The 15,395-nt window shown below is 46.1% G+C and overlaps 1 protein-coding gene across 3 annotated transcripts in view; it reads left to right on the forward strand.

Annotated features, from left to right (window-relative positions):
- The window catches only part of raraa (retinoic acid receptor, alpha a), a 70,717-nt gene that overhangs the window by 35,131 nt on the left and 20,191 nt on the right, over positions 1-15,395 (forward strand). The window contains exon 1 of one of the 3 annotated variants that reach the window (XM_085903688.1): positions 11,289-11,997. The exons of the other annotated variants lie outside the window; for them this stretch is intronic. Within the exon in view, the coding sequence (XP_085759814.1) occupies positions 11,820-11,997 (178 nt within the window). The 5' untranslated portion in view covers positions 11,289-11,819. Of the gene's footprint in view, positions 1-11,288; positions 11,998-15,395 lie in introns of those variants that run through there. 3 annotated transcript variants of the gene reach the window in all.

The raw sequence follows: 15,395 nt of genomic DNA on the forward strand, positions 1-15,395 counted from the left end.
CCAGGTGGGAATCCTGTTTGGAGCAGGGGAGGACTCGGAATGAATCCTCTGAGCTTTCACCCTTGCTCATATCTCAACCTCTTAAGAGAAAATTTCTGCGTGGGGATGCATAACTGCAAACACACGAGCGAGGACTTTGCAAGCGCCGATCGGCAACAACAAAACATTTACAGCAGCTAATCGTTTTCACTCCGATACTGCTTTTCAGCCTTCTGCAAACTTTTTTAATAACTTTTTAAGATGTACTTGGCAGCGGGCTGAACGACTCAACGGACGCCAAAGCTTGCTGCAGCCATTATAGGAAAAGGCTGCCAGAACATCAAATACTTTGACATGCATTGCTGGAATGTTCATATTGTCACTAGTAATGCAGCCAAAAAAAAAAAAGTCTTTGGGACTTGTTCGAAATTTGATATGATTTTTTTTTTCCCTTTAAGGATTTGGAAAATAGATCAAACTGTCCCTTACACTGTACAGGCAAGTTTGAACATTTTTAACTGTCAATGCTGCTAATAACTTGAATTATTTGACTACAAAAGAGAAAAGGTCAATCTACTTTTTACGGAGGACAATAGAATGACGAGTAATGACCTTGCTCCATTCCAACTCGGAATCGCTTGACGACAGGGAGCTTGCATTTTGCGAACTGGACACCGCCGACTCATGCATCTTCTTTTGTTCTCCCCTCCGTTTGTTTGTCGCTCGGCCTTTGTGTGCCTGTGCCTGCCTGCCTGTGTGTGTGTGTGTGTGTGTCCCACTGATGAAATTTCACTCTTCCTCCTCCTCTTCATCCCCCTTAATGTTATCTCACTTCCTCTAGGCCGCCGACAAACAGGGAGAAAATAGAGCGCTTTATTGGGACGCCTGTCGGGACTCCCTCTGGATTTATAACCCGTAGACGGCGTTTATCACTCAGCCGAGGAAAGGAAAAAGTCGAGAGAGGGATTCATTTGCATATAGAACAAGAACCATTTCTGGATCTTGAAACCGCATCAAATGGGGGAGGCTTTGTATTTTCGGCTTTTTTCTACTCCACTTTTTCTACCTCTACTCCTTTGCTTCCACTTTCTCCCTCTCATCTTCTCATTTGCTCCATCCTCTCGCTGGCACTGCTGTGCATTAAGATTTAATGCCCCGACCAACAAGCTTTCTGTGTCACACCACTGAGAATGCCAGCGGGGGCGCTCTGTTTTGCCTTCTGTCTCCGCCATGAAAGCTGCTTAGGCACACGTGCTCGCTCACTCACACAGAGTCACAGGCCTCGCTTTGCGCATGTGTGTGTATTACTATATTAAAATGATAAAACTAGGACAGGCACGCCCTTCATCGCCTTCAATTGGGTTCGTCTCTATCTCCCTAAAGCTTTCAATCAGAGGGACTCTGTGTTCCTCCTTTTTTTCTACCTGTGGGCGTCCCAATTCACCTGCCTGATGAATAATTAATCGTAGCTGGCCGGGCGGAATAAAATAATATATCCGGCAGACGGGGGGGGGGCTCTGCCGTGATGTTAATGTGAGGGGACACTCGTTTTTTTAGATTAGCTGTGATTAAGTTTGTCTGTGTGCCACAATGACATTTTGCAGCAAGTCAAGAATCAACAGTGATTGCCAACATCGTGTGAAAAGTCATGACTACACTAAACGGAATAAAAACAAACCGCTTCGGTCACGACGCATCAATTTAATGAAAACTGTGGCCACCTGGGGGCAGTATAAGCCTGATATACAGTTTACTGAGATATCTCAGCTCATCAGTACGGCACTAATACGAGCCGTTCTACGTAGAGGATAAAGAATAGATGACTTTGAGTGTGTTTATTGTCTGTCTACATTAGCATTAAGCTAGCAAACCAAAAGCCTTAAGCAGAGGTAGATGTTGACACAGTACTTTGTTTGTACTTGTAATGTCTTTGCCATTGCCCCCTCACGGCCATTACAGCAGTGTTGCAACATTTACTTTTGCTACCCGATCCCTTACATCGCCGAGACCGATCTGAACGCGGGGTAATGAAAGGAGGATGCATATGGCGCTGTCTGCACTGTTTTAATTAGCCGCACTTCCTTTTGACATGTCGTCGCCTGCAGAAGAAGGCGGGCTGCGCCGAGGCGGGTGTGTGTGCGTGACATTGTCGAGCGGGCGCGCAACTTGTTTACCGCTTTTAGACGCTCTGAGCTGAGCGTCCAAATACTGTTAATGAGGTTGTTGTTTTTTTTTTTGTGCTCCTGAGTCCTCATTGACACTGTAAATCAGTACAGCCACTGGAGGTCATTGTTCTCCCCGAGGTCCAGTGATACCGATGCTCCGCTTGTGTGTCCATGTGTGTATTTTGACTGGCTCATTAACGCATCACTTTGAAGGATTTGGCGCAAGGCCGGCGATTGGGTCACTGCTTTTTGATAATGTGCTCATCGGTTTCCCCCCCGCCCCATTTAAATTTTTCAGGGGGGTTGCGTCTTCACTTTTTGTATTCACGGCAGCTTTTGTCTCCTTCTCTCCTCTCCACAAGGTCACCCCAATTCTTCATCTGGCTCTCATTGACATGCGTCTTTTTGCTCTCATTACTGTGTTCCATTCCGCTTTCTCTCGCAACATCTTCGCACTTGTTAGCGCAGCTCTCTTTCGCGATCGTATCTTTCAGCTCCTTTTGATGATTTTTTTTTTTTTTTTTCTTTAATCCAACCTCGCTTTGAATCTCGATGTATATTCAGGGGTGCGAAGCGCAAAACAATTTTTGCAGTTGTCACTCATTGATAACATGCTAATTGTGACACCCATAGTAAGAATGTAATCGGATAGAATATGCTAGCACTGGCTATGAAGAAGAGTATCACTAAACTACTGTAATTTACTCAAGACTCTGCTGTAATAGATTTGTTTGCAGATGATAAAGAATATATGCCTGTGAGCATTGTTGGTTGGTCTGCCTACATATTTTCTGCAGCGTTTTATGTCCAAATATTTGTCCCTTAAAATGCCATCACATGGAACACAGATGCTAATTGTTAGCTCATTTGTGGTGATAGCAGAATTAAAGGCAAAATTAGCACAACATTGGATTTCTCTCTGTTTTATGTGTCGCTATTTCCCAATCAGCTAAGGATTGATTCCATAAAAAGCATGTGTCCACATGTTTCTCATTTGTTTTCCCTTCTGCGCTTGACGCCGGTTCTCCAGGTGAGCCCGTATCACCTGTTAATGGGATTAACGTTTGACCTTTCGCCGGTGACCTAGTACAGATGGTGTCTGATGGCTGGAGGATTAATGCTTGATCTCTGGATCTACTGTACTAAAGCTTAGTCAAGTAACCCACCCGCCTCGGTCGTATGGGGTCGGCTCGGCACGGCACGAAAGGCCCACACACAAACGCACACACCGGGCTAGACAGGAAGCCAAGCAATACCGTTGTTTTTTTATTTATTTTTTTACAACCAGCTTTCTCTGGATCGCAGCTCCGTCGGCCAGGCCCGCCCGCCCATCACAAAGAACCGCTGCTTTACGAGGGGGTCTGGCTGCCGTAAAAAGCCAAGGGTTTGTAGGGGGGCCGCGCAAGGCTGTCGAAGGGGATGTAAATTACACAAATAAACCTTCTCGCCGGCACTGATCTTCCCCCAAAAGCGAGGCGGGTGAGAGCGGGTGGTAGAGATAAAGGTATTTTACTGGGCTTCCAGAGAAGCAGAGAATGTGACAAAAGAGGCGGAAAAGGACACAGAGCCAATAAAGTTTTGGGTCGAGTGAATCGAAAAAGACGATATGTGAAGCAACCTTTTTTTCGTCATGCACATTTTTGGGGGGAACATCCTGTTGCAGTCTTGTTATTACAAACTGTAATTTACCCCACCATGATACAAAATGTCTTTCGTGCTACCACAGCAGAAGCAGCCCCCCCCCCCCCCCCCCCCGCCTATAAAAGGTGGCTTTCATTATTAGGAAACTGGGTGTGCTTTGTAGTGCTAGCAGTATTTTGCAACTTGGCAACAATAACAGAGAGCGGAAACCAGACCTTCACCAGCGTTTCCTTTCGATGAAATACGACAGCAGAGAACAAATGTTGCCCGAGTTATTTTTGCCACTTATATTACCAATCATAACCGTATGATGCAAATGCAGGTTGATTTGTGCAATTTGGAAGGTTTGCTGTATTTAAATAAGGGGTCAAAAGTTGTCTTCATACCCTTAGGTCATGTGACATTCAGGACTTTAAAAAAAAAACAGCATTAGTGCTGCCACCGTCATGGTTAAAAGAGAAAATCCAGAATTGTCTTTTTGTTTCTTTTTAAAAAGCAACGCGGGGTTAAATATAGTGTTTCTTAACACACACATAAACACACACGCCGTCATACTCTCTTTTGTTAGCCACTCAATCGGCGTAACCACCGAGAAGGCCGGCTCCTCTTTCGCTACCACTTGATTGCTGCGCCGCGCGAGATAAGCCGAGCCAGTGCGGTCCTGTGGACCAGTAAACCTCACGGCGGCTCAGCGTAGCGGCATACGGCAAAGCGCTTAAGTTGATTATATAGAGTTGGAGGTTTCCTCAGGGCGGGCACCGGCACGAGGGACCAATGGAGCTCTCAGAGGGGGGGAAGGAACCGGAAGCCATCGTCATTTTTTATCGGTTTCCGTATTACATGACATAATAAATATGGCACATTTTTAGGAACGGGGATACGTCCCTAAAAATATTATTTGTAATATTTTGTTATAAATAAGAACTTGCCACGTTGAGATAATGTGATATTGTATTCTTTCAGTTTGGTCCTATTTGACACTCTCGCGGTCGTTGCAATGTTGACATGCGGTCAACCATTGTTTGGCACAACGGATGGACGATGCGAGCCGTACTCAGCTTTTTTTTGCCAGACGGCTGAATTTTTTGGGGCACAGGCAGACAGCGGTCGGCCACTATTGTTACCTCCTTTGCTGGAATAATCGGGCACCTGCATTGTGCTGATGATGGCATTTGTCGTCCGTAAGTGTGCGAGCGCCCGCTTACGATAGCGGCGGATTGTAACAAAGTACCTTACGTGGCTTCGTGACAAGCCGCACTCAAAATCTGAAACATGAAGGCTCACTTTGAAGAGATTTACAGTGTTTGAAATGATGTCGCCCGTCACCGTCTATTCCTTTGCGGCCCTGCGGCTCAATAACATCATTGATTGTTTGAGCTCTTGTATTGACGACTCTGTTTTAATTCGCTCACGTCGACCCGGACATCGGGAGCAGGGTCCAAGTGCGCGCTTGTCTTATCACGCGGTTTGAAGTGCTATGTCACATGGTAATCGTTAGCGTCAGGAAATTCTCTCCCACGTGTGGACGACGTGATGTTCATCCGTTAAGATTAGGAAATACGTCCGCAACGTTCTTTGCGTTCCGACTGATTAGCCAGATGCGATATTGACCCATTCCCAAATTGGAATCTGTAATCTCGCTGAGGGAGGATTTCTGCATGAGCCCAGGAGGCGAGTCTCTTCACTTCACATCTAAAGATGAATGGACGTTGCCGTGTTGATTCGAAACGCCACCTAAAAATATACTTGAAGCACAAAAACATGGCGCGATTGTCAAGGATGAAGCAGAACCTCTGATTGGACTTATGCCTTTTGGTGACAGAGACTCCCCACGCTTTGCTTTCTAGCCAGTAGCAACAATATTTGATGTACTAGAAACATTTTATCTTCTAATATGTACCTCTATAATTTATTCTGCACACTATTTGGTGCTTTTCTAGTCAAGACTTTTGTATTAAGGGAGGCTGTTTTTTGCTTGCATGTTATTATTTTAATCCACTTTAATGGCTCCTTATTGGAGAGTTTTTGTGTTTTATGCGTGACGGGAGTCCACTTCTGAGTTTTGCAAATATATTGAGACCAAAGAGGAAGTCAAGACATTGTGACACTGTTTTTGCTCATGTTGTGTTGACGTCTTTCTGTATATTGCTTATACTGAGTTGGGTTGCGTACAACCATTTCACAACGAGAACATGATTCCGGATAAGAATGGTGAGAGCTGAGTCTTCCGTCTCCCAATTCAAATGTTTTGTTGACATGACCCTTGTCATTTGTTATTATGTCTCAGAGGACGTAAATGACTTCTTATCAGCGGAATAGTCCTATATAGTACCTTATCAGCAGTCGGGAACGCTGCAATGAAGAAAACGTTTTACTTATGTGGTTCTGCCATCGAGTATTTTGGATCCAGGAGGGGGTAAAAAAAAAAAAAAAAGTGAGAAGCGTATTCAAGTAGGTTATCGTGATGTTGCCAGCTTTGTCTCATCCAAACTTTGCATAGCAGATAAACACAGACTTGAAAGCATTCAATTTCTTCTTACATGTGGTCTAGACAGTTGGGCTCTTTCTTAGCAATGTGTTAAAATATAATTCATTCTCTATTTACTCGGCGCAAATATTCTCGTGTCTTCAAGGCTCACTGGCAGCACTGAAAAAAAAAAAAAAAAAAGATGGAATGGGGGAAGTAAAGGTACCTCTTATCATATTGCAAATAATGATTTCAGATGGCGTATAGTCAAAGTCTTGAGAAAAGCCAGACTTTCGCCATGGCCGGCTGACGTTTTTGTTCGGCTTGACATTGTAACGTATGATGTTTTTTGTTTTTTTTTCGGACCCCCGCTCCTTTCATAGTTGAGTGGGAGAAGTAATGTAGTTCAGAGGGGGCATGTAAGGTGGAACAATGGCTCAAAATTATTGAATAAGGAGTGAAAGGGAGTCAGGGTGTGAATGACAATAGGCCAGATTTAAGGTGGGGGGGTCCAGATTGATGATAGATCTGCGTTGGTTAAATATTATCAGGGCTCTTTCTGGCGATCGGGCCCCCTGCCCGTCGTGGTAACGCCGAGAGAATGGCGGAGACGCGGCCCGCTAATGATCTGCCCTTCAGAGCCATTCACTTTTCGCATTAGCCTATTTACTTACTATTGAGGCGCTCCCCCTCTCGATGGGTTCGCAACACAGATGGTTCGGGTCGCCATAGTGACTGCACAGCTTCATTTCTGTCAGCCCCAGAGCCCCTTCTGTGCTTCTTTTCACTTTCTGGGAAGTTTGGCCACAAATGGAATTCAAACATCTTATGTTATCATCCTAACTTGACCAGATGGACAAACAAATACACAAAGAGAAGCAGTGTGTAATTTATTTCTTTTTTCTGGAACACTTCAGCCTTGGCCGACGTGCGTTGTGATTTATGGCTAAAGTGGAGCTTCAGATTTTGAAATGGAGACGCAATAATGTCAGAGAAGACTGATTGGGCAGATAAAATGTTACCCTTGGCACTGGGAGAAGGTATGCGCAAAATTGTTGAGCAACGCCACATCAGTCATCTGGTGTTGACAGAAGCGGATTCACGTTTTGACACAACACGCCGCACGTCGATAGCCACTTTCCACTTCCTTTTTCGTCTTTGAATTAGTTCCTGTATGAAGCGCTCTTGGCACAACTTCCATTGTCAGAGGCGGGACTCCCAGATGACCTTCACACACACACCAGGTCTCCTTTCATATGCAACCAACAACAACAATACACATACAAACAGAAGAGTTGAGCTGCTCCATCTCCATTCTCAGCGGCCCTTCTCTTTTGAAATGCTGATCACTCCTCCTCCTCCTCCTCCCTCACCGTCATCACCTTCTCTTTTTAAAGCGGCAGAGTCATCCATTCCATTAATTCTGCTCCTGCTGGCCTCTTTGGGTCCGAATGAGGCGGACCCCCAAACAACCCCCCCTTAACCGCCCTGGTGGATGATGCAGGGCAACAGAGGCCACAGCGGCGGCGATGGCAGGGGCATTTGTCATGCTCGCAGTCGTGGAGCTCTGTCGCTCACCCCCCACCCAATGGCCTTTGTTGTCCCCACATCCCGACTTGCTGGCTAAGCAGAGGGCCTTTGACATTTCATTAACATTTGAACCAGCTCTGCATTTTTTTTGGGGGGGGGGGGGCATACAGAAAAAAAATCTTTCTTCCGCTTCTATCATTTCTTCAACTAACTGGATACCTTCAAGAAACTTTGGAAGGAACGTTGTCAAGACTGAGAGAATGGAAACTCGGAATACATCAGAGAAAGCTTCCACTGTGCACGTCAACTGAGTGTTTTATGAGTCAGGGAAGGTCAGATTGAATTCCCGGCTTCATCCATTCCACCCTTTTGACGAATGCATATGTGCCACTTGCATCAGTTCCGTTTTTTTGCAGTCACTTTGATTCCATGGAATTGACACCAACGTGGCACTTTTTGAGTGTTTTTCTTTCATTTCCTTATCTATATATCTTGTTGTTTCTTCATATATAAACTTGCCAACTGGATGGGGGCGGGGCTATTCTTCCTCCATAGCAATTTTCTCTTTGATTTGCTGAGTGATGGTCTCAAAAGAAGCCTAAATGATCATCGCCGAGATGGACTCTCCAACTCAAGGCTGCAGAGTGTGGAAGATTACAAGCAATACAATAAGCTATCCCCCCCACACACACACACACGCGCACACACCTCCCCCTCCCTCGTTCCGCTGAGGTATTTCCAGAATGCCGCCAGCCCTGATGGATTTATGAGCGGGCCATACTTTGGTAAACACCGATGGTGGACGGCTTTGTCCTCCTTCGGTGTGATATAGTGAAGGTCCCCATAAAAAATGGGAAAACCAGGTTACGGTCACCACAGAGTTGGACTTAACAATAAAAGGCTTTATGGGCAGATATAGGCCTGTACCATAAATGCTGGAATCTGCAGCATTAAAGGGATAATGACAGGGAGGAGCTTTTCCAAAGAAGGTCGCCAAGGAAATTATGGCAAAGAGGTCCGTAAAGTATTTTGGCTTCAGTCGGTGTGTTTTTTTTTTGTTTTTTTTTTCTTTCCTTTTGGTGTGAATATTTTGCTGAGTAGATTGACAGAACGCTTTTCGTTCTCATTACACGCCGACACAGCTGTTGAGTTTGGCCGGTGCACAAAAATCAGCTGTGTAAACAAACACGGACAGTACACGCACGAAAACCGAAAAAGTTTCATCTGACAACTGGATGCAAAGTGACACCATTATCAATTCCATCTATACTGACAGCACTTGCCGGAAAACGAAGGACATGCTCCTACGTGTTAAGTACACACTGGTGGCATGCTCTTCTGACTTCATTCCATTCTATGACTTCCTTCGCTACTTTTCTTTCCCGATGTTGCCCCACTGAGCTGCTTTATTAGGTCGCTGTGAAGATTTAGGAAAGATAGGAAGGCTTTGCTAGGGCTTGCCCCAACGTCTTTAGCGCCTGGCATTAGCCATCTGCAGGCACGTGAGGTCGACGGGGGTGGGTAAGTGCCACAGGAAGTCCAAAATGAGTCCTCGTCGGTTCGAATTCAAAAGCGTCCGGCCTTATCTGGTGTTTAGTCTAACTGAGTGTCTGATCTGCTCGGTCTGCTCTTCCTCCACTCTTTTTTTACCACGCCAATAATCCAGATGACATAACGACCTATTGTTTGTTTTAACCTGACGGCTCATCTCCTCGGCAGAGGAATGGTTTTTGGGAGCGCTCTTTACAGCTCCCTCGCACCCCTGAAGAAAGGCAGCGAGTAGTAAAAATAGTTTGACACCCTCAAGGTCCAGCCAGCAATCTCCTCACCACCCTTGCTCATAAAACCCTCTTCTAAAATCCCGCCACCCCCTCGTCGTTCCATTCTCCCTCCCTCTGCCCTCGCTCTCCACCAAAGACTCATTTTCAGCTTTGCTCCAGATCGCTTACATAAGCGCCGATTGCTGCACGTGCGACGGATGCTTTAATCGGGAGGGACCCGTCTCGTTATTTGAATTTTCGACGCAACTGATGCTAACCGTCTCCTATCAAGCTAGCAGATCAAGACTTTAATCTAACGCTATCAGACTTTGCTTGAAGCCGTTTCACCTTCTTAGGCATGATCCGAAAAATTTGCATCTTCTGACAACTGTTAATACTGTCAAGGAATCCATGAGTGTGCTATCAGATCAGGTGAGGGGGGGGGGGGGGGCGGGGTTGCCGCCACAGCTCAGGCCTGCACACTGTGCTCTTATCGCATTGAGTAAACACAGCCCGGCCCGCATTGAATGAAGTGTCACAGTGAGTGGGGGGCGGACCACATCCCCCACACGTACACACCCCTCTGTGCAGATAATCCCAAGTACTGTTGGTGAGAGCCAGCTGTGGTTCTGGTCAAGGGGGGGGGGCATTGTTGAGGTAATGGGATAGGTGATTCAGTCGTGGTGATAAAGCGAAGAAGTATCCAAACCCTTCCAGTGTCCAGGCTTAACGTCTTTCATAGGACAGAAAATATAAAGTATGTATGGAATAAATAACTCCCAACCAGCAACTGTACTCTGGATCACATGACACACACACACACATATTGAAAATCCAGCATCTAAATGGTTTTATAATGGTGACTGTTTGACCCCGATTAAGATTATTTCTGGGAAAAAGTGCTTTCCCAAATCGAAATAAAGCAATTAGTCTGTGCGTGTTGCACTTTGATGGTTTTGGCACATGTCTAGTTGTTCCCAAAGTTACACGTTTGCATAATAAGTAGCAACAATGTCGTATGGAATGTTGCAATGTCGAGGAGGAGCGACGCCGGCTTTCAGGGACGTGACGCAAGTTGGCGGCCCGACTGAAAGCAGCTGGATTGGACCGAGGCTGTAATTACTGTGAGAAAAAAAAAAAAAAAAAAAAACCTCGGTCACCTTGACTCTGGATGCTAAATGCTCGCCCGGGTCTCCCGAGTGAGGCGCCTCACACTCGAGGAAAAAAAAAAAAAGGTGTAATAGTGTTGCATTGAGTGTTGAAGGTGGGAACCCTTGAATAATGGTGAGATGAGAGCGAGCCGGAGAGGCGAATCCAAGTCATCCGGCGGGTCACCAGGAGGTGAGGCTGCCTACTTGCCGGGGTTCAGGAAAAGTTCAGCTGCATAGCATTAGGCAAATGAGGGAGACTGGGGGGAAAAATGTGAGGGTTGGGAGTGACGAGAGGATGGTAGGAGGGGGGGGGGGGGGGACCGGCTCCAACCGGGACAGGACCAGGATGGGAACTATGTTGGAAAGTATCACACGACATGTTTTGAAGAACTTTGAGTAGACCGAAAGGAGGCCGCTTTTGCGGTGGTGCATCTCTCGGGATGCTCTGTGGAGAAGCGCCGTGACGCGCTGAATGGGTTAAAACGGAGGAGGCGCAACGGATGCGGAGGGGAGGGGGTGATGGAGAGGGGGGGCTAGTGTGTTTGTGTGTGGGGGGGGGTGGAGCCTCAGTCCTCAGCTGCTGCGCCTTGTCACATTGCTGCAGAACATGATAGCGGCGACACGCTCCCTCCGTGCGGGCTTGATCCTTGTACGCGCACGGACGCAAACGACGCGCTGATACTGAGGAATCCGTGGACGGACGCCGGGTCGGGTCGGCTTGCTGAATTGCGGGTTCGCGCACTGGACGACGCGCGCCAGGCTGGGAGACTAAAGCGGACTGTTAAGAAATAATTCGAATAATAAAAAAAAAGCTGCAATCGGACGGGGTTCCCTCGACTATTTTGCATGCGCGTTCCTCTTTGGGATTTTATTGCGCGCATTTTTTTTTTTTTATGCGCGTCTCTGCCGCAGCATGCAAAATGATCTAAATGTCCTCCAGTAGCTTCACATCGCGTCAAAAACAACATGGCAAATGTTCAAATGGATCTATCACTTTTGCTCTGATCCCGTTTGGTGCTCTCTGTTTCTACCTCGGCTGGTGTGCGCACTAGTTTGATACCTTTTTTTTTTTTTTTTTGGGAGGGCAGGGGGGGTGGGGGGATAACGACCCCCCTGTTTGGTCCGTATGATGTACGAAAGCGTGGACGTAGTGGGACTGAACCCCAGCCCGAACCCCTTTTTGATGATGGATTACTACAACCAGAGCAGAGGGTGTTTGCTCCCGGAGAAAGGACTGGTGCCTGGGGCTCCTCATCCTTACAGCTCGTCCGTCAGAAACCAGCATTGGAACGGTTCCAATCACTGTAGGTACCCCCAACCCCCCCCCCTCTCCCCCACACTTCTATTGAATTATGTGGATTACCTTTCACGTGATGGAATTTAATCCAGAGCCTTTATATTTTCATTTTATTTCCACAAGTGCACCCTTTCACACTAATCCCAAGCTTCATATTTGCATTATATATACTTGACCCACTTTCTTTACCCTCCCCTTCCCCTTCTTGTGTGTGCATCGGCGTTGGCTCTTTTTTCCTCAGTCTGGGGCCACAAGGTTGAAATATGCACTTCATACAAACACGCTTCAGCAAGGCACGCCGACTTTAATTAGATCAAACCGTTCCAAGCTGCCTGTCTGCAACTTCTCGGTAATCTCTATGGCCACAAGTCACACTTCCCGAGCAATCCTGTGGCTTTCACGTGTCCCAAGAACACGCAAATGAACGTATTATGGTGTCCGAGTTTGTGTTGTATGTTCATGGCAAGTTTTTTAGTTGGTTTTTTTTTTTTCGTGGTGCTGCAATCGAGTTTTATTGCAACAACAAAGCTTTTTTTGGCAGCTCTGCAAAACCGAGGCAGTGTAGGCAGACCTTTAAACCAGAGATGGCTCTGTTGTCTTTCACAGCTGAAGGAGTGTAAAAAAAAAAAAAAAAAAAGGCAGGAATCTCCACAGGCTCTTAAGGGCCAATTTCCTCCTTGACTCGAGACTTTAGAAGCACATGACAAAGGGAATTTTTATTAAAGGGACTTTCTGATGTGTGGTAGGAGCAATAAAACCTCGCACAACTACTCTGCTACTATCTTGTGTTTGCCTAATATCGCAAATAACCGCCCTCTGGCCTTAAAGCAGCACAACATGATACGCTCCGAGCTTGATAGTCATTATTGAATTGGCCCACTAAACAGCTTTAGTGGTAGCATTGATTCGAACCATGTGAGCTGGGTTGAGACGGTGTGGGGGTTTGGCCCAGGAAAAGACCTCTGATCCCTCGCTTCACTCCGCATTGTTTAGCTGCGCTGTGCAGTCGCTGCACGTCAGAGCTTGGGTGGGTCGGTGTGGGGCGTTATAGCCTCTGTTTGCCTCACAGGTAATAAAAAAATAGTGAGCGACTGGGGACAGGCGGTGGTGGGTTTAGTGGAAACAGCAGTGCAACACGCACGGGTGTCATCACATGGTTGTGAGACTCATTAGATCAGAAGAGCCACAAAACAAAACAGAGCAGCTCTCTGTCGTCACCTCTGCATCTTTAGCAGGAATTCCAAGCAGCCAGGTTCAAAAACAGTTTCCCAAAACATCAGCTGGTATTCTGGTTTTCTGGCCTTCCCTTTTTTTTTTTTTCTTTGTAAAAAGCTGATTCTTAAAATACCACTCGTCTCTGGGTAATGTTATGTTCTGTGCTTGTTTGGTTTTAATTTGAGGGAGTCAAGGTTTTTAGCTCGATTTAGTGAGTGTTGTCTATAGATAAAAATATGACCTGCTACATAGGACTTAAGAAGATTTTTCATAGTGGTGTTACCACAAAACATGATTTTGCATGTCCAACAGTGTACAGATAATGATGGACACACCTCATAAGCCACACCCCTTTTTTCTGATTTGTTGTTTTTCCTCAGGCGTGTTGGTTTCTTGTTTATCAGATAAGAGACAGGATGGGCTTCGTCTCGAAGGGGATATCTTGACCAACAGTTGATATAAATGTCAATTGTCAACTCACACCCAATGCGTCATAATGTTGAATGTGTGGAATGAAAGGCTGGTCTTGCAGATTAAAATGCCCGTCAAAACCTTTCCAGCAATTACGGACTCATGCATGAAAGAATGTGCGTGGCCTCGGTCACATGACTGTCACACTCACAAACGGGGGTTATGCTCCATGGTGGGCTCAACAGCGCATAGGCGTCTTGTGCTTTGTCTTATTTATTCATTTTAATATCTTTACAAGGCTTTGTCCTGTGAACGACAACAAAGTGCTCACCAGGGATTTTTCATCGAGAGTGTTCCGGGGCTTTAGCTAGGTTGTTTTCTGAAGTTAAGAGTGCCAAGTGGGCTAGCGGGTAGCTTGAATGGGGGGGGGGGGTTCAAATGAATCCTGGCTTAATCTGACTCATGTGCTATTTAAGGATAGAAGTAGCCTTGCAGGAGGCAAGAACAAAAAAAAGTTTGTTTTCTTATGCCAAGGGAGGTCAGTCCGACATTTTTTTTCATCAGGGAAAAAAAAAAGATTTGTATCTTAAGTGTCCTTTTGTTCACGGTTGACAGACGGAAACATGGAAAGGCGGCGGGTGATGTGTTTAGACTCGGCCGACAGATTAGTGTCAGGCATGCAAACAAACTGTGAACATTACATCCCCCCCCCCCGCCTCATCCCCCCTCTATTTCATATTATTAGGAACCGTGATTGCACGCTCAGTTCGTTGACATTGACGGGAATTTCGCTATCCCAAACATCCGGACTAAGAGGTCATTTAATATGTACTACACTTAGCTTGTCGTCATTAATCCACTTAAGGGTTTCTTGCCAAAGCAGCTTTCTACATGAGGAAAATTGCAATCTGGGACCGTGTTGACATAAAGTCGGGAAATCCCCCAAAATGAATATTCTAAACTGCGCTATTAGTGCCTCGGCCTTCGAAGATTTTCTTTTGCATTCATATTGAGAGAGCGACCCGTGGACGGTCGCAGATGTTGAAGTGGCATTGAGACAAGGTCCTCTATTCTTCCGGAGGGTGGGGGTGACATAAGACAGGCCCCTTATTGTGCAAGATGCCCGAGCTGTTTTTCAGCCATTGGCGACAGTGATTTAGTTGGCCCAAATGCTCGCAACGCTGCAAACACTTGACAGAAAGAGAGAGTGGGCTCAAGTTATGTCCACAGAAACACACCTGCTTTCACCTGCGGCTGAACGTCAATAATCCATTTTTGTCATCGGGGTATGTTCGGAATAGCAAAAGGTTGAAGGGAGTTCAACTGTTCTCTTGGCGTAAAGGCCGCGGGGCGACGTTTCGCAACCTGCCATCACTCGTTCCCGGAACGGCACCTTGTCACCAACCTTCAAGATTGCTCGCTGCACCTTTTTAATGAGACGCATCCGTCGTTTTGTTTAGCTTAATGCTAACAAACTATGTCAAATGCCATAGACGGGCTAACGAATAGCAATAATATTGCAGTTTTATATCATATTGATATATTTTTAATGATCAAGGTTTGTTGGGGGGGGGGGGATTTTAGCAGACTTGTGCTTAGCGTTTATGCCTCGTAGAGAGGTTCTGGGTTCGAATCTCAGCTCAGGCTCTCCCGTTCAGAATTGTTTGAGAGTGGCACACTGCCTTCGTCCCACATTCCAAAAACGTGCGTTAAATTCTCTCGAATGTTGTAATCTCACTTTCAATAATTACTTTCCCCCCTTGTGTTGGTGTTGTGCAA

The sequence above is a fragment of the Syngnathus leptorhynchus genome, chromosome 22 (assembly GCF_054491065.1).
Source record: "Syngnathus leptorhynchus isolate UIUO chromosome 22, UIUO_Slep, whole genome shotgun sequence".
NCBI lineage: Eukaryota > Metazoa > Chordata > Actinopteri > Syngnathiformes > Syngnathidae > Syngnathus > Syngnathus leptorhynchus.